This window comes from Urocampus carinirostris, chromosome 4 (assembly GCF_059441175.1).
Source record: "Urocampus carinirostris isolate Australia breed hairy pipefish chromosome 4, RoL_Ucar_1.0, whole genome shotgun sequence".
Classification (NCBI taxonomy): Eukaryota; Metazoa; Chordata; class Actinopteri; order Syngnathiformes; family Syngnathidae; genus Urocampus; species Urocampus carinirostris.
In genome coordinates this window covers 33,738,110-33,758,160 of record NC_142352.1, presented here as the reverse complement: position 1 = coordinate 33,758,160, position 20,051 = coordinate 33,738,110, and the positions used below count along the sequence as shown (strand labels likewise).

The 20,051-nt window shown below is 38.2% G+C and overlaps 2 protein-coding genes across 2 annotated transcripts; one reads left to right on the top strand and one right to left on the bottom strand.

The window, feature by feature from the left end:
• Positions 1 to 901: 901 nt before the first annotated feature.
• On the top strand, positions 902 to 8,252 carry hdc (histidine decarboxylase). The gene is made up of 12 exons (XM_088334278.1): positions 902 to 971; positions 1,034 to 1,206; positions 1,274 to 1,387; positions 2,955 to 3,077; positions 3,151 to 3,288; positions 3,365 to 3,508; positions 3,583 to 3,649; positions 3,721 to 3,883; positions 3,974 to 4,064; positions 5,428 to 5,526; positions 5,587 to 5,688; positions 5,955 to 8,252. Exons 1-12 carry the CDS (start codon positions 944 to 946, stop codon positions 6,678 to 6,680), a joined length of 1,968 nt encoding a protein of 655 aa, XP_088190404.1. The 5' UTR covers positions 902 to 943; the 3' UTR covers positions 6,681 to 8,252.
• On the bottom strand, positions 7,509 to 20,040 carry LOC148367390 (long-chain fatty acid transport protein 2-like). Its single transcript, XM_088334279.1, has 10 exons — positions 19,459 to 20,040; positions 16,771 to 16,980; positions 15,514 to 15,672; positions 13,053 to 13,177; positions 12,788 to 12,982; positions 12,636 to 12,726; positions 12,361 to 12,559; positions 9,269 to 9,366; positions 8,829 to 8,959; positions 7,509 to 7,842 (listed from the first exon to the last, which is right to left on the bottom strand). The coding sequence occupies exons 1-10, from the start codon at positions 19,919 to 19,921 to the stop codon at positions 7,669 to 7,671; spliced, it is 1,845 nt and encodes a 614-aa protein (XP_088190405.1). The 5' UTR covers positions 19,922 to 20,040; the 3' UTR covers positions 7,509 to 7,668.
• Between the last annotated feature and the right edge of the window lie 11 nt (positions 20,041 to 20,051).

Sequence of the window (20,051 nt, the reverse complement as noted above, 5' to 3'; positions counted from 1 at the left end):
TTTTTATTATCGAATGAAGGGATGCTTAAAATGCTGTTTCATCGGCTTTTGGGGCAAAGAAAAAATTAATATTCTAAATCTGAATAGAATAGAATAGAATACAATGGGATGCCAACAAACCTAATAAGATATAAAGCCTTGATACTAATCAACTGTAACGTGTAGTTTCCACAGTTGTTAGGGGAACCTGCTAGCTAAAAGCTGTATGACATGTAAGTATGCTGTATCATATCAACACCACTTTGCATTTTTCTAGTAAAAACATTTAAATGTGTTCTCTACGCGATTCTTTTTAGAATTAAATTCACTATTGTCTTGGTTATTTACAGTCCAATTATTTTTCATTTGCTTTTCTGTCAGGGCATTATCAAGATCAACAAGTTTTGTTTGTTGGACAAACTAAATGTGTCGCATCCATTACCATGCCTGTTAAATTTTGCTCATGGTTACTGTTGATTTATATTTGACTGTATAACAGATTAGGAATAAATTGAAAGATAGTATTTTGTAAGATATTAAGCTGTTATTTCTTATATCCAATCCATACAATATACTAGTTCTATTATTGTTCACTACAAAGATACATTTTTAATTCCCTCAATTTGTATGTTTTTAAAATGTGTGTAAGGGGTGTTTTAAAGCTTGTTCGTGTTAATCCTTTTTATGTATTTTTTTTACAATGCACAAATTGTTATGGTGCGTGAAATACCTAAAATGTGGATTATAAAGCCACATAAAGACTTCTTTAGGTAATATTTTCTACAAAATTGAAATCAATGACTGACGTTATGAGAGCATTTTTTTTAAGCGCAAAATGCGTCACTGGTGAAGGGCGTACTCTTGTAAATTGCAGATATATACACGCATGGTGATCTTGGCTCCTCAATAGCAGCTTCTCCGCAGCATCACAAGCAATCATTTGAGAACCGCCCTCCTGATAAATATGCAGTCTGAGGAATACAACCGTCGAGGTAGCTACACACTACTCTCTTTATTTCTACAATTGTACAATTGCAAACTCTTCCCTGATCAGGTAAGGAGATGGTGGACTACATTACCAAGTACTTGAACTCCATCCGGGAGAGAAGGGTGATTCCAGATGTGAAGCCGGGCTTCATGAGGGAACTCTTGCCGGACACGGCACCCACAGAGGCCGAAGATTGGGAGAAAATCTTTGAGGACATTGAGAAGGTTATCATGCCTGGAGTAAGTTTACATGCTTTTATTATGTTGTGAATTGGAATTCAATGGAATTTTTAAATGCTTTGTGCAGGTGGTTCACTGGCAGAGTCCTTACATGCACGCCTACTACCCTAGTTTGACCTCATGGCCCTCAATGCTAGGGGACATGCTGGCGGATGCCATCAACTGTATCGGATTTACATGGGTGAGGAAGGAAAAAAAATCAAGAAAGGGAAAGAAAACCTTTTAATTTTAGTAATGAAGTTCATTGTAACTACCAGTTGGAACCAGCAAACAATTTGAGTCTTCCAGTTCAACCATCATGTAGCATATTGTATTAGTCCTAAATGAGTTGCAGTGTTTACATACTGTGTCTACGCAAAAATTTCTGAACAAATACTCGCTTTTTTTTCTCTGCGTAATCGTCGGGAAAAAAAAGACAAAGGGGTTTTAGCCTGTAATTTAGGGTCGTCGGGGCACAACTTCCTTTGGTGTGTCAAGTACTGCCAGGTAGCTCCCATGACTATCCCTCTCCAAGCTGTTTTTGGGGGGTATGTGTTTGCTCCTCTACATGAAACAGATAGTACTGGTTTCCATGTCTAACAGTGGCAGAACCTTCCTATCTGACTCAGATACTACACTTTCATCAAGTGGTTCTCGATTTTGTCAGTGTAAAGTGTCCTCAAGCTCTTCAGAAATGAGCCGGACCTCAAAAAGGAATTTTAATTCACAATACTTTTAGGGTTGATTTGAACTTTATTATTAATAGTGGAAGCTCAGGGATGAAAATTAAAATTATACTACATAACAGCCATGTAGCCAAAATCCATCCATGAATGATTTGAAACTGTTTAATGGAACGCTCGAGAGTGAAATCCTAGTATTCAGCCTCCGTTTTCATGAATGAAGTCCAAGATTTGTGTTGCCAGTAACAATGGTACGACCTCAGTTTTAGATGAGACAGCAAAACATTGTTAAATCGTTTTAGGATGCTTTGAGCATTTAAGAATTGTAGTTACTGTACTAGGAAAATAGGGATAACACTCAAACAAACATCCATACATTATTTTATTAATTTACTTATTTGATTATTTGTTTGCAGGTATTAATTTTCGGAATCTATCATACACAGTATTCTATATTTTTAAAAGCAACACCATAGCCTCTTTTGTGGATAATGGGTTTAGTGGCTTTAAATATGGAGTGAAGATAATTTGAGAGAAGAAACTTGTGGGCTACATTATAATATTTTTGATTTCTTGTTAAAGGCAGGAATCGGACAGCTAAATCATAGATTATGATAAAGTGACCAACACTAAACATCCAAGATCACCGATTTGATAACATTTTTGGCAAGATTATAAATAGTAGACACTTCAAATAAGGAGAAAAGATATTAATAGATTTTAACCTTGCACGGAGATTAGGACAGGTGAGAAAAAGCAGAGCCACCCAGAAGGTGTGAAAAAAGAGCAACATTATTGGCTGATTGGGACAATACTGTAGTCAAAATAGCCAACAACAATAAGGCATAATAGTCGAATTAAAGAACTGGCGTCCTATGTAATGTCCTTTGCAGGTGTTGAATATTGAAATCAAAATAAACGTATTTATTTTGTTCTAAAAGTGCTGTCCTCAATGTAAATAACAGCTCGGATTGGAAGGACATCCGTAAGTAAAAAATTAGAAGCGATTAGTGTAGGCAACTGCTACATAGTCAATTAGGACAAAAATGGTGTCCTCTGTGATGTTATTTTGTATTGTTTGCACAGGCCTCTAGTCCTTCATGCACAGAGTTGGAAATGAATGTGATGGACTGGCTTTGTAAAGCTTTGGGGCTTCCACACTTCTTCCTTCACTACCACAGTGAAAGCCAGGGAGGAGGCATATTACAGGTAGACTACATCTACACCTATTTTCTTTTTTAGTGGCTATGTAGAGTGACTTCTTGTTTGACGCTAAAAATAGAGCACCGTCAGTGAAGGAAACCTGGTGGCTGTTTTGGCGGCCAGGAAGGACAAAATATTACAACTGCAGGGCGAGCTGGACCACAATATGGATGAATCTGTTCTGAACTCAACACTAGTGGCTTATGCTTCAGATCAGGTAAATACCTGCAGGGTTTAAAATTACTAGAAACCTCAATAAATTACATGACATAGAAGTTTTACATATTTTACAGACTCACTCCTCAATGGAAAAGGCGGGTCTGATCTGTCTTGTGAAAGTCCGATTTCTTCCCACCGATGAGAATCTGTCTCTTAGAGGAGAGACCTTGATACAGGCGATACAAGAAGACAGGAGCAGAGGACTGATTCCTTTTATGGTACTTAAGAACAGTGTTCGTGATCTTGTTGACTCGCACATCATGCTCACATTTTCGTTCCAAATTCTTTTCAGTTATGTGCCACTTTGGGAACCACGGGAGTTTGTGCCTTTGATAACCTCTCAGAATTGGGTCCAGTGTGTATGTTGTTGTACTACTTGGAGATTTTTGTGGAATCAACCCTTATATTAACTGTATGTTTGTGTCTACAGGTGCAGAAGAGGGGCTATGGCTCCATGTGGATGCTGCGTACGCTGGGTCTGCCTACTTCTGTCCGGAGCTGCGCTGGTCCCTCGAAGGCATTGAATTTGCCCACTCGTTTGTGTTCAACCCATCAAAATGGATGATGGTTCATTTTGATTGCACAGCTTTTTGGTAACTGAATTTAATATGTGCAGGATTCATGTTTCTATGCAAAACTGACTGTAAATCTTTCTTCCTAATATTCTGTTTATTCCATTTTAGGGTGAAGGACAAACAAAAACTCCAACAGACGTTCACTGTTGACCCTGTATATCTTCGACACGAAAACTCACAAGTGGCAACAGACTTCATGGTATGTTCATGAATAATTCCACGGAGGGGGCAGGTGTTTATCAAAAGACAGTACTGTAATGCAGGGGTCTCAAACCTAATTTGTTTGGGGCTGCAAGAGCAAGGGTCTGAGTGAGGCAGGGCCAAATCAGGTTCTCCATAACAGATCAAACAAAAACATTGCACTGTTCTCAAACCTTTAAAAATGTCTATACAAAATGAGAACCCAAAATTTAAAAAAAAACATTTCGATTTGATATGCAAATAAATAAACCAATCTGTAATAAATGAATCCCTATTTCGCGTGGGCTGCATTTACATTAAAGGGACGGTGTGCATTATTTAGTGCCTCTTAGTGGTTAAAATAAATCTATTCACTAAAAAGAACAATATTGATTTGAATAATAAGCAAAACTACATGACTTATCATATCAACATGCATTTTCTAAAATATGTCGATTCATTTGCACTTATTTGACATAACATGAGCTTTACTTAAAGGGAGATTATATAATCTTCTGCCTTCTTGCTGGTACAAGAAAAAGGCTGTTCAAAATATGAGAAGAAAAATTGTGCTTTTTGGTCACATTGCATCTCAGTATTTTTATCAAAATACAGTGACTCTTAGTCTTTCATTTTTCATACTAAACTTTTTTATATCAAAGTATCATGCCCACGGGCCACAAGTTTGAGACCCCTGCTATAATGTTTATACTTGTCCGGTTTAATGTTGCAAAATACAAGTCCTGGCAAAAACAATCATGCACATTATTTTTTACTTTATATATATATATATATATATATATATATATATCCAGCTACCGGCCATACTGTGCGGAGTTTGTATGTTCTCCCCGTGCTTGCGTAGGTTTCCTCCGGGCACTCTGGTTTCCTCCCACATTTCAAAGACATGCATTTCAGGTGAATTGGCTGGTCCAAATTATCCCTAGGTGTGACAGAGTGAGTTGTCTGTCCCCGTGTGCCTTGCGATTGGCTGGCAACCCGTTCAGGGTGTCCCCTGCCCGATGATTGCTGGGATGGGCTCCAGCACCCCCGCGACCCTACTGAGGACAAGAGGTGTAGCTCATGAGATGAGATATATATATATATAATTTTTTATTTTTATTGTCATCATTAATGGCCAAAGCAAGAAGAAAAAAAACAATTTACTAATTAATGTAATTAGATAAACAGCTAGTTCAAGCAGCTCTTTAGACAAAAACAGAAACTGGGACTTCATTATAACATTTGTAAAACGAGTATACAACATTATAATGTTACCATGTTATCAAGTATATTTGTAATTTTCAGCGGAAGTCTATGGTATTCAGCCATTTACATTGAGGTCTTTGGGATGTCCAGTTTGTGTTTTCTTTTCCATGCAGCACTGGCAGATTCCACTCAGCCGTCGTTTCCGATCAATCAAGCTCTGGTTTGTACTGCGCTCCTTTGGACTGAGAAATCTCCAGAAACACATCAGAAACGTAAGTTCACATTAGTGTACTCACAGCTCAAGCATTTGATAAAATTATTTTTCCATGCAGGGAATTGAGATGGCTAATCTCCTGGAATCGCTGATAAAAACCGACCCTAACTTCGAGGTTCCTGCAAAGAGATACCTTGGCCTGGTTGTTTTCTGTCTTAAGGTTGGTAGTTCCTATTTGGGATTAAAACATTAAACTATAAAATAAGGTTGGTAAACTTAAGTTCCTTCTGTGGTGCAAAATGTTCTACTAAGGCTAATCATTGTTGGGTTGTACAGTACAAACTTTCCAGGCACACCTTGTCCAAAGGTAGGTCACTGTGTTCACTTTATAACCTACAGGTGAACGAAAGCGTGATTATGATCAGAAATCTTGAACCGCTGAAGACGTTATTTTTGCTAAACTGGTTTTGTCCTGTTGTTTTGTAGAAAGGTAACGCTGCAACACAAGAGCTGCTAAGGAGGCTGACACGCTCTGGCCTCATGTTCCTCATTCCTGCAGACATTCATACCAAACGCATCATTCGATTCACGGTGACATCACAGTACACCACAGCCGAAGACATCCACAGGGACTGGAACATTATCTCCAAATTAGCTTCCAATCTCCTGGCTGACCCAAAGGGACTTGGTAGTTCTATAACATCAGGAACCGAGGTTGAAGCAGATGAGGACAACAGAAGTGTCAGGCCAAAGGAAAGTGAAGACCCTGCCCTGAAGATGGACAAGGCACAAGTGGAGCTTTGGATTGACAAGGCTTGGAATCAGCCCAGGAGACCAATGCGCTCTCTGAGCTGCAGCAGTGAGCCTCTTCCATGCAGTATTTTTACTCCAAGAACTGTCCTTGGCTTTGAAACAAAACTTAGCCCTCAAGAGGAAGATGTCCTTCCAAAGACCACAGCAACTGGTGAGGATCCCAAAGGAAAAAATCCTCCTGATATGGCTGGAAAACAAAACGTGAAAAAGCTGACCAAGTTCAACAGCGTTCCAAGTTTCTGCCAACAGTTGGTGCAAGGTGCTCCCCATAACATCTGCTGTCCTTTTAAGGTCTCTCAGGCTCCAAAAGATTCAACCCCCAGGATCATACACTGTACACTGCCTTCACCCAATACCAACACAGTTGCTCCCAGGGAAACTACTCCAGATCAATTTTAGTTAAGGCCGTATAGTGATTTAGGGCAAATATACATCCAACTTTGTTGAATTTACCACCACTTCCTTATCTGTCAGCTAGAGCTTCTTTGTTTGGCTATCATTGTCATTTCATCAGTCGAGAAGTCATCTAACTGGCGATATGTCACATTCTCCAATACATATGACATGTTTAGGTCAAAGACAAATTATCAAGTTATTAATTTATTAACGTTGTACATAAAAACATTCTAAGTTGAGTGAAGTGAAACTTATTAGATATAAAGTGTTATGCCATTTGACATCCTTGAGCAGCCCAACCACTCGCCAAATCCCAGTTTGACCAAAAATCCTTGTACATTTTGTTATCTGAATATTTAAGTGGGGTCCAAAGGCTCCCGCTTGAGGTAGGTGAAATCTATTATCTAAATATGCATTACACAGTACAGTAAATTTGCTGAGATCAGCCTGTCATATTTATATTTTAGGTCAAGTATGTATACATTCAATACTTTAAATATATATATTCAAATATTTATTCAGGTAAGCTTTTCATGTGCTATAGGATTTAATTGAATATTTTTAATTGCACCACAAAAATCCAAAAGCAAAATGGTAATAATAATAATAATAATAATAACAAATGTTAATAATTCCCACAACAGATTACAAGAAATATATCTCAGTCTTCAGGTTTTCGGCAATTATTTTGTAAAATGGGTTCATGTATTTTGATTGAAAAATTTGTTATAATCAGTCAGCAAAATATTTCTAAAGTCCTACTTAAAAATTATTTTGAATCCATTTTGGAATGTCGCGATAGGCACCAATTCAAAAAATTAATTTCATCAATGGACAAATAAAGTATTTTATTGTTAATGTTCAGAGAAAAAAACACTAACACGGGAAATATATCTCTTGTATGCTTTGCAATGTAATTGATTCATTATCACTTTATGGCTTATTCCTTGTATTCTTAAAAAAATGATGGAATTATGGAGACTGATGAGATTCATAGCTTGATCTTTCCCTCTGCTATGGAGTTGAAAATCTCCTGAGTCATAGGGACGTAGCCTTGATTGTCTTCCAGGAAAAGCAAACGATCTTGGATGGTGTTTGGGTTGTAGCCTTCTTCAGCCAGCTTCCTTTTCATTTGCTTGAATGTTCCGGTCACCTGCAACGCATTCTGCGGGAATATACAGCGAATAAAATTCTTATTTTGTGCTTGAAAATGATTTTCGAGAAAGTTTGTGTTTCTTTCAACAAATATTGTTCATAAAAAAGGACCAAAACTGTGTTTACAGGATTATTAATACTTCTATCAAAATTGACTGTCGTACTAGCGGACTTGGTATCAGTGAATACTTTGCCGTTCTTCCTATGTCGGGCATGTCCAACTTACGGACCGCGAACCAGATCCGTCCCGTTGGATGATTTAATTCGGCCCGCTGTAAATTTTTGGAATATCAAAAAAGAAGAAAGTCTCTAGCTTTAAGGGTCGGGAACCTTCTTGACCCAAAGAGCAATGAAAGCAAAAATAGCTTTGATATACTTTTTTTTTTGAGAGCCACACCTTAGACTTTATGACAAAATTCAACAAAACCGCCTAACCCTCTCTCTGGAAAAAAGCTATTTCTTCAGCACAATTTATTTCACTGTGTGTTGTTTGATAAACTCTATAAACTAATAATAACAATAATGAGCCTTTGCACCACTTAAAATTCGTCTCCCTCCCACAGTTACTTAAGAGTGTTGAGGCTCATTTTGTTGATAGGTTTGTCTTAAATAATGGTTTTAAAACAAAGTCCGAGCAAAGTTCTTTTGTGTTGAGTTGGTTAAGATGGAAAACTGCATTTACTCAACTGTTAAAACAAATTGTTAACAAATTCAATGCCAAACATGAGAATCATTTTTGTCCATTGTGAATAAATGTGTTTTGCTTAGAATAGAGCTCCAATAATCCATGATTATAAATTGTAGGATAGGCTAAAAATGTAGACTAAAAGATAAAGCATAGTACTGAAAAACAAAGCTCAAATTTTTAATCATCTAGACCACCTGAGATCAAAGTTTGGATTTCTTCCCCTGAGATAATCGGAGTTTGACATGCCTATCTTATGCATTTATACCTCTGTATGTGTTTGGATTGTCCCTAAACGAGACATGATTTACCTGAATGCGGATAAAGCGTGGTCTAGCATAGCTGGGAAGGTAGCTTTTAACATGCTGATACACAGCTTTCCCATCAAGGTCCATGTTTTCTTTCAGGGTCAGAGCGGCCATTCCAATTCTGCCCTCATGTCCTAAAAGTAAAAACATAAAAATCCCCTCTTGGAAGCAAAGTAACATGAACTAACTAAAGCTGTATGCAAAACCAAACTTAGGGTCTTTTTTTCATTCAGTCCCGATTCCTAGTACGCCAAAGTTCATGGCTGTAATCATCAATGATTGATAAAAGGGTGAATTAGGGTAAAAAAAGGTCACTAGACACAACACTAGAATGACTTGTGGGAACAATATATAGCATGCACAAGAGTATGATACAAAAACTGGTGACTTGACTTGAGGTTTAGGGTTTAGGGTAGAGATGGGTGATAAAGATGGAATGTTACCTGGCACCTTCACACCATAGACATTCACCTCTTCAATGGAGTCTATCATAATCAAATGGTCAGCAATCTCTGTAGTTGCCACATTTTCTCCTTTCCATCTGCAATTATAGTAAAAAAATAAAAGAAAGAATTAATGAAAAAAACACTAAGCAACAATGTAGTTCACATGTGTCAAAATCAAGGCCCGTGGGTCACATCGGGTACCCAAGATTGCTTTACCCTGCTCACTGAAATTAACTTGATCCAATATTCTATCATACACCAGAAAAGGTATTGTATTTCTTCAATGTACATTACTTCTCCTTGAAGAAAGTGTTTGTTTTGCTTATTAGATGTTTCTTTTATTGTATTTTAATCCAGTTGTTTAGGGTGTTACAAAAGTCTTGGGCCTATCTAAAGTCCCCATATCTCCTTAACTCTGAATGATAGTAAGACAAAAGTTGTGCCATTTTAATGCTAATAACAGTTTTTTGTAGGACATATTGAATTTTTTAACTTTCTTTCAGACCTTTTAATAGCGTTCACACAACCAGAAAATACGTTTAGTGTGATCGATTTTGCAGAAATTGAATCATTAACATTTGTTTGATGTGCATTTCGCAGAAAATTCAGATATCAGCCAATAGTCAATAGTGAGATAGCATAGTAAATTCATAACAGGTGGGTGCGTATACCCAGCTTTAAGACCGGGTTTCTCCTCAACTTCAGAAGATTGAACAAGTTGGAACTGCTTTCCAAGCGGGGCCCTAGAAATCGATCAGAAGAGCCGGTAGTGAACTTCAACAACAACTGATACAGTTAGTCCAACAGTTGAAGGACACTGATAAACCAGCTTGTCGTGACTTTTACATTGCAATGCAACAGAAGATAGATTACTGATTTGATGACCAGTTTGTCTTTAGCGATAGGGCGACTTTCCACGTAAATGGCAAAGTTAACAAGCATGACACTCGCATATGAGGTACTGAGAACCCACATGAATTTCTTGAGTGTCAGCGAGGTTTCCCAAAGGTGACCATGTTTTGTGCAAGTTCGAATAAATCTGTCTATGGTCAATGGTGAGATGTACCTCAACATGCTGGAAAACTGGCTAAGGATCGAGTGAGAAAAGAGTCTGGGGAGTTCATTTTCCAACCACACTGAAGCCTCAGGGTTAAACAGTTTCTGAACACAACAGTGGCAGAAAAATGGATTGGAAGGTCTGGGCAGAATGATCAAATTCTTATGTCATCTCATGGCCACCCATATTTCCAGATCTTACACCATGCGATTTATTTTAGTGGGTATTTTGAAAGGTTGTTTTTTATGTCCGCTATTCCAAGAGACGTGGATGAGCTGGAGCACTAATAACAGAGGCTGTCACAACCATTGACAATGCAATGTTGGGACGTGTTTGACCAATTGGTTCAAATTGAACATCTTTGAATATAACATGCTTTCTGAATTTGGCAGATGTGCTTTTATATCCTTATTAGTTTTTAAGATATTAACTGTCAAAATGTATTTTGCTATTGTTATACCTGTGCTAAAATATAAAATACAGGACACCCATGGTGCCTAAATAAGACTGGCTTCTTTTATTTAATGTTCATGTTAAGGGGATGTTTACGTAAAGGAAACTTGTCTTTTGTGCCTGTTTAAAATAAAAGATTACTGATGAAGCCATAAAAATATTGTTTTATTTACCATATCAGAATATCTTTTTTAGCTTTTCAGTAGGTACAAATAGGTTAGCAAAACTGCATGCATCTTTTCTCAAACATTTCCAACATTGGATCAGTCCCACCCTTGGCTTGTAGCTTCATTTTTTTTTTTAATTTGGCCTTTCTATCTGTTTAAATTTGACAACCCTACTGTTGATTTTCCAGGGAATTTTCAAGAACGGAATTTTATCGGGAAATATTGCCAACAAAGAAATGCAAGAGAAGACATCCCAAAAGTTTTTCAATATACATTTTTTGTTCTGTTTTGCAAAAACAGAGGGGAAAAAGAGGTTTTAAGTTTGTCGTTGTCAACTTGAGTTTGAATTTACTGAGAAACTAAAATTAAAAAGAGTTGAATTTCGATTTTAACTTTAAAAGGGTTAACTACTAAAAATGAATTCTTACCCCATTGGGGGAAAAAAAATCTGAAAAATTTTACCTTGGTTCTTGAAAAGAAAATAAGGAGAAAATATTCTTGAACTAGTATTTTCTAACAGATTATTATGCACATTCAAAATAAAAATAAATGCGTAAAACAAGCAGAACAATCTACGATGTGCTAAATGGGATAATTTTACTTGATTTAAGAATACAATTTATTTACCAGAAAAACAAGTTAGAATTGATCAAAAAAAAATAAAAAAAATTCAAAAAAAATTCACGGTTGCCATGGCGCCCAATTGGCCCCGCCCGTGTGGCAACAGCTGCGGCACATTGACAGATTGGCTTTCCGTCTTTTTAAGCTCAGTGCTCTCATTTTTCCTTGGTCAGTCCGTCAACAAACTTTTGCCCCGCAAGATATCCTGTTTCATTATCTATCCTGTCTGTCCGGTATCGACCCCATCTGTCCGATATCAACTCGGGCAATTGGTACCAATCTCATCGGCATCTGGCTTCCTATCATTTCACGCCAGACTGCTGTCGAACGTGCACGACTCCCCATTTCCCGTAAAATAAAAGGCTTGTGTGAATAACGTCACGCGTTTGGGTCCTGATCCGGTTCTGGTTCATGACAAAAACATTTTTGTGCCTGAAAAAAACAACAACACAGGAACCTTTAGAACAGCGAAAAACACAATTTGATGGATCTTAAAATAAATAGTTAAATAGGATATGTAGAGTATGTAGTCGTATATTCTTCGTCCTCTCCAACGATGGGTTTTCTGTTTTTAAAGATCCATCTGATGATTCTTACACTTTTGGGCCAGTACAGTTTAATACTCTACCCGCTGTAGCTAATATCGGCATCCAGTTAACCCTATATTAAAATGCATAATTTTAGAGGTTAAACATTTTTTTAAACTAAAAACACAATACACGAAGTTTCTATTTTGGAGAGAATAAAATAATATTATGAATCTCCGGAGAGATTTAGTTTGACGCACTGACCTGAAAGTGTCTCCGATGCGGTCTTGAAAGAAGACAAAGCCCTCATGGTCTATCCTGAGAAGATCCCCGCTGTTAAAGTAGATGTCTCCCTTTATAAACACATCCCTCAGTGTTTTCTTCTCAGTCTGCTGCTTGTTCTTGGCGTAGCCTGAGAAAGGTGTTCTCTTGCCAATCTTGGACACCAACAGACCAGTCTCACCTTTGGTTGATAGTGATGCATTTTAGTAAGAAGTGTTGGACCTGGGTATTACTTTTTTATATTTATAAACATAGACCTCTAGGCACTTCAATGCAAAATCCCCTGGAATCTCTTACTGGTTCTTCTTTTTCAGTGTCGTACCTTATGAGAGCATAGGGGAACCCGATCTGAAAACAAAAAATATTTATTATACTCAGCCATCTGACACTGTTTAAATTGACATCTCACTTTGTGGAGGAAATGTTCTTTGCCAATCGCTCCAATTTTCCCAACGTGGTTGATAAAACCAACATTTCCTTCTGTAGCTCCGTAGCACTCGCAGATGCAAATATTTCCAAATCGATGCAGAAAATCAGCCCAGGTGTCCGCTCGTATTCCATTTCCCAAAGCTAATCGGACTTTATGATCTTTATCGTTGTCTTTCTGGGAGGGGGATAAATTACGTCGAACAAGCATCTTTTCGCAATAACAACGACATAAGAGTATTTGCTACCTGTGGTACGTTGCAGAGGTATCGCATAATCTCGCCTATGTACTGGATAACCGTGATATTGTACTTCCTGCAGTCATTCCAGAAGTTCGATGCGGAGAATTTACGTTTTAGCACAACAGTGATACCTGGAGATGAAGAATAGCACGCAGGCAGGCAAGTGAGCTATGAAAAAAAACTTCAGGACTTTGAAATACAAACAGAAAAGCAGGAGCGACCTGCTTGTTGGTTTATCCTGTAATAAACTCTAAACTCAGTGTCAATGTCAGAATCAAACAGTTGCTTTATCACAAAAGGCTTTGGCAGTATGGAAGAGTTTCAAAGTTTGAATATCTTAACGGTTCTCAAATTCAGTAAACGACTGTAATTGGACGCAGGAAACGTTTTCAAGGTTGTCACTTAAAAAGGAATGTACTGTCGATTCCCCAAAATAAATTTTAGCATAACCAGTGTCTGAAATAACGTCTGCCTGGACGTCCAGGCAGAAGCCTGGATCGAATAATTTCGTGCTTCCGGACTTTCCCAAGCGTTCTGAGGTTGAGCATTTGCATATCATTTTCCAAAGTAGACGCAAAGAGACTACAAGAAAATGGATAAGTGGTTAGGAATCAAACCAAAATATTTAAAAGAAGCTAACAAAATTTATGACGCTACAAAATGTAAACGTACATTAAAAGCATCGTGGAAAGAGGAGTTCACGTGGCTTGTAGCAGACGACGCAACGCAAAAATTGCATGAATGAAGATGAGTAAGTACAGGTACATACTGATGGCAAATGGAAAACAACGATGTCATATACATGCAATGAATGTTTATAAGTAGATTTATAATAAACTTCATTTTTTTAATGTTGCTCTGTTATATATTCTGATTATCAATCCTTAATACTTTGCAATAATAGTTTTTTTTTTTTTTCGATTAGTGTGTTTCAAGTTGTGAAAAATGAGGCAGGCAACTTTATGGCTGGGCAGGCAACTTTTCAGAGTTGTCCGGTAACTTTTTGTCATGAGTTTCAGACACTAACATGATACACCTGTATTGCTCGCACAGTTAGGCAAGGTGCCCTCACATGTAGGCATTAACAAAGACATTTTTGTATTTATGCATGAACACAAGACTTTACATCATATTACCCACAGTTCTCATGAATTCATATATTTCTATGCAGTTTTCAAAACGCCGCTTTAATTCTAAAAATGTTATGCTCCCATTTTGTTTTGCTAACGTTACATATAAGCCTTAAACTGTATTTGGTTTCAATGGATATATTTAATGGTTTGGCAGAAAGGCTTGATTAGAAGGAATGAAGTTATCGCAGACCTAATCTGTTTCGGGGGAAATGTATTTAATGATTGATATGCACATAAGGTGAAGAGATAAGAGCCAACTACTGTCTACTCATAGTGCAGTATATGATGATCTAATTAAAACATGCAAACATGGTGACAAAGGCAAAAGGATAATAAAAGGGTACAAAGAGATCATCTTTATTCAAAATAGGTTGGTCTCAAGACTTTTACTTCGTCATTGTTGCCAAATCTTAGTTAATGCTTTGTTGTTTTAGCTGAAGGGATATTGTGTATTATTTGACTTCTAGATCCAGCTGGATTGTGTAGTCCTACCATAAATAAGTGCTACAAAGCAGAGGGAAGAATACAAACTATGGCGGCTCAGTGACCAAACCGCACCATTCATCGACTAATTTTTTTGCCCAGCTTTTAACAACGTTTTTGCTTTTTGGTAACCACTAGCAGCAAGATGGCAGCGAACTACATCATCTCCCTCTAGTTGAGGCTCATGTTATGTAATTGTAATATGCAAATTTCGCAGTCTACGAGTTTTTAGAAAATGCACAGTTGTATGATAGTTGTTGTATTTTTTCTTGCTTCTTTTTACATCAATACTGTGTTTTTTTAATATTATTTACTTCTAGGATGTGCTAAATATTACAAACTGTTGTTGTCATGTATTCTGAATATGCAATACAAGTACCGAAAGGCTTACCGATTGTTGTAAGGGAATTTCTAAAAAAAAAAAAAAAAACATGTAAAAATACAAAAACAAACGAGGAAGCTCCCAAAAACAAAAGAAGATAAAACAAAATGTCTCTTACGTTAAATTGAAATCAGTTCATTCATTTTTTGCCGATATGTTTGAGAGAAATAATTAACCATAGTTTTATCCGACAATTAATATTTAGCCAAAAATATCAACCTTTTACCATCAAGTCAACGAGAAATGGTAGGTTGGTGGGTGTCTCCCTTAACCAATAGGGTCAAAGGGGCACCTTTTCCTGTGGTGTGTCTTGACAAATAGTATTATTACATATTAAAAACAATCTCCAAACTGTTCATAAATGTGTTATGCTCATTTCAAAAGACTTTAACCTTCAATTCCATTGTGTGTGTGTGAGAACAAAAAATTGATTCCAAAACAATCCGTTGTGGTTTCAGGAAACCCTTACCTTTTTCAATGGCGCCACACAATCCCATGAGAAATCCAGAACTGTGGTAAAGTGGTAGATTTAGGTAGAGGACATCATCCGAGCGTACGCCAGCAAACGACTGCAGGAAACTCGCCAACCAAATCCTCTCATAATTAATGACTGCCGCCTTTGGAAGACCTACAACCAGGTTTGGGATGAAGGCGTTATAAAGGAACACGTTCCTTCAGCGCAATAACTTTTTTCTGTAACGAGAACTGTAACGCATTATTGATAAAGTTTTGTAACTCAAACGCTGTTACAACATGGTGTATTACTCAGCTACTTTTGCCCGGGTGTGGATGCATGTGTGGGTGGGTGTGTGTGTCTGTATCTGACTTATAGGTTTTGAACGAGCTGAACCGATTTTTGTGAAAATTTGCAGAGTTGGACTTTAGGCCTGTGCGAGTGTCTTTAGTTAGGTTTGGTGTCAAGGGACCAACAATAAACACCAACATTGATAAACATATGCTTTTGTGTACAAGTAGCTCTGGAGCAGCAAGCGGCTCTTCTGTGGTCACAAGTGGTGCCCTGGCCCTTATTCAACAAATCACGGCTCCAACAACGCCCAAGTAGAATGCCCGGCAACGCCAAGCCTGGCATCGCCGGGCATTTATGCTTGTTAATTCTCAGCCGTATTTACAACTATAAAATAAAACACTGAAATCAGGTGGGTCAGTTTATATGTGCATATTTGGTTGTGTGTCACCAGTAGCGAAACATGAGCACAGACTTTACGAGAAAAGTGATGAATTTTGCAATGCACCATGCCTGGAAAAAAAAATGTCTTGGACAGTACCCACGAATGGAGACCGTTTGTAGTGTTTTGAAGCACATTGACAAACTGGATATGGAGTGTATCAGCTAAGTGTTTGTTTTCAAGATCTCAAGATTACACAAGAAATATAAAGGCTTCACCGCTTCCACAGGTGTGTGTACACATTTTCTTCAATTTATTTTATTATGTGGCTTATTTTTATGCATTTTTAGGGGTGTCGGCTTCAATGTGAGTATACAGTGTATGGTAATTTTTAACTAGACAGTTGGTGTCAGACTAACGCTGTACTTTTTGGTGTCAGTAATCTGGGGCTAACGCAATTACCCATTTAAATTAGGTAACTAGAAACTCTAACTATTTATTTAGTAACATGCCCAACATTGCCAACAACATAGCATAAGAAATGAAGTTATAATTTCCAACAGACGCAACAGTCAAGTATGTTTGATTAGGCAGCTCACCTGTAGTTCCTGATGTGTAAATATAGAGTGCAGGGCTCTTCATGTGAACATCTTTCCTTAACTGAGGTGACAGAGGTTGGTCGGAGGCCTGACGGATTTTGTCCGAGAGACACTCGATGCCATCTGACTCATTGCTGTCATCAAGGATGAACACACGCACCCCCTGATCTTTCAGGCTCGGTAGAATCTCCTCGACAGCCTGTCTCAGTTCTGAGACAAAACAAGGGAATTACAAAGAATACAGTGTTACCTCTCGGTACGAGCACCCATTTGGCCTATGCAAACTACTACAGGAAAAAAACGAAAAAATGTGAGTGTACAACATTAAAATAGAGCATTATGGGAAATAATTTAGCCAACACAGCGTTATACAATGTGGTGAGTACAAATGGTGCGATGATGAGATAAAATCCAATCCCTTTTCCTGTGTCATCTAGATATCTTAGTGTTCTAGTGATTACATGGTGGCACCGTGAGTAAAAACAGTGTGATGATGAGATCAAATCAAATACCTATTCCTTTGTCATCGTTAATCCTAATAACCTAGAGCAGGAGTTGGGTACCTATAGCTCGTTAGCAATTTATGGCTCTTGTCAAGAGTACATCTGGATTGGGAGTAAAATTTACTTCATAAATATCTAATTTGTTCAAAGTACAATGTGTGCAATGCCGAATTTGCGCAGGCGAAGCCTAATGCAACATTGAAAACAAGAATGTTTCCGTCCATTATTTACAGGGTGTTTCCAAAATGCAGTGGTTAGCACATTTGCCTGACATGCAAAAGATCCCCAGTTTGAGACCGAGTGCAAACATATGTGAGCCTAAAGAGGGATGGGTGCTACCAGGCTGTACCTGCCCAAGACACACCACAGGAAATGGTGCCCCTACGATCGTAGTGGTTAAAGGATCCAACCAACTAACTAAACATGTATAGGGCACAGACTTAACAATAGTTTACAGTCACGGTAAAAGACCACGTTTTGGCTGTTCTTTGCTAAGGAATTCTATTTATATGGAAGCTCATAACACAACGTATGTTCATTGATGAGACATTTTATGATGAGAACCCACAATACAAACTGTAAACAAGACATATTTTAAGACGTATATTTAGTCTTGATATGGGACACTTTCTCTGCCATTATTATTTTTTCATAAATTTGATCAAATCATCAAAAGTGAAATAAAATGTGCTGAAGAATTAGTTTTTGTCTGGAGACCGTGTTTGGCGGTTAAGTTGAGTTTTGTCTTAAAATATATCGGACGGCTCTTTCAAGAAAAAAAAGTTCAGATGTTTTGCTTTTATGTATCTTTGGGTCGAAAAGGTCCCCGACCCCTGGCCTAGTGGGTAGGATTCGGCACTATCACGGCTTCGATCCAAGTTTGATTCCTGTTCCATCAAATGCTGTGAAAATGAGATCAGCGATAGTCGTCTACTGGTCATTGCTCATTTACAGTGGTACACTATCGTAAAACCTCAGTATACTGTAATGCCGACCAAACGTAGTTTTTTGGGGGTAATAAAAATGTGTGTATACACGGATATGAACGGTAGTATGAGCAAAATACATGGCAATTTTTAATTTTTTCCAGTGCGGGCCAGTACAAAACGACCCACGTCCAAGTGGTTGCCGATCATTGTAAAAGATTATTTAATTGTAACAAAAAGAATGGTTTCTGTTTAACGGATTTCATCTGTCATGGTTGCTTTCGGAACATAAAGCCCGCGATAAACGAGCCATTGCTGTATTTTTATACGATAAGATTATTACTAGAACAGCTTTTTTCCATCTTCGCAACATTGCAAAAAACAGATCTCTCATCTGTGTGTTAGCATGTTGTCCTAGTCTGATGCCGGGAATAAAATTCATTCTTTTGTTACCTGCCATCTCGATTACTGTAAAGTACTACTCTCCTGTCTCCCAAAATCTAGCATCAAGAGCCTGCAGCTGCTACAAATTGTTGCAGCTAGGATTTTAACTAAGACAGGAAAGTTTAATCACCTTAGCTGTCAGTTTAAGATGTGATTTTAAGGTTCTGTAGGTAGTATACAAAATCATGCATGGAGTTGCTCCCTCGTATCTTTCAGATTTAATTTCCCCCTATGTTCCGGTCCGAAGACTTCGCTCTGAAAATGCTGGTCTACTACTAATGATTCCAAGAGCCAAGAAGAGATCTGCAACTTCGAGACCATTCTCCATTCGGGCCTCGGTGCAGAGGAATGCTTTGCCCTCTGAGATTCACAGCAACCTCAGTGGAACTGTTTAAATCTAGGCTCAAAACACACATCTATTCTCTAGCTTATGAATGAGCTATATTTCCTGTTGATGATATTTGTGTATTTTTTCATAATTGTTGGCTAATTGTTATTACAACATCCATTGTAGCATGGTCATCCTGGAGTGGGGATTACCTCATGTGCAGCCCCTTCTCTCGGAATCTTAATTTACTCATGCTGAGGTTTTTTTTGTGTTTTCCCTTACCATCATGTAGGTTTTAGATCAGGGAATTATGTAATGCTAGTTTGAAGTTTGCAATAGTCTCTACAGCTCTTTGAGACTCCGTGTGATTAGGGCTATACAAATAAACACGACTGGACTACACTGTGTGCTGATGATAATAATGACGATGATTATAATACACCAGTGCATGTTGGGACTTGTAGTCGAGACGAGTCATGGCACTTACCAGCCGTGGCGAGCAGAACTTTGGCGTCACAACACGAGAAACAGTGCATAAGAGATTTGGAGCGAATGTTGTAGTTGAGCAGTGCGGCGGTACAGCCCAGCTTGGCGAGTCCAAGCCACAGCCACACATAGAGCGGTTCGTTGCCCACAAACACGGCCGCTGTGTCCCCGGCTTTAAGCAGTTTAGACAGTACAGCGGCCACGCGGTTGCTCTCCTGGTCGGCTTGTCTATACGTGTAGGTGCTCTCCTCGAACACAAGAAACGATTTGTCTGGCTGCTTGGACACCTTGTCTAGGAAACAGTCGAGGATGCTGTAAACTGGTTTCTTGCTCGAGTATCTACTGAGATTCCTGGCGACTTTAATGGCAGTGACTGCATAACGCAGATCGTGCAAAAAGTACGGATTTCGCCAGTAAAGTAGCAACGGAACGATTGCCAAGCCTGTCAAAATATAGGCGAGCATGTTGACCTAGTTGAAAAATGTCCATTTGAGCAACATCGGGTGAAAATAAAACATGCACCGTTGTACGCCCATTGAACTCTGACACAATTCCCCCTCCTTCTGTTGGAGGATTGCACAAATAGCAGAGCGA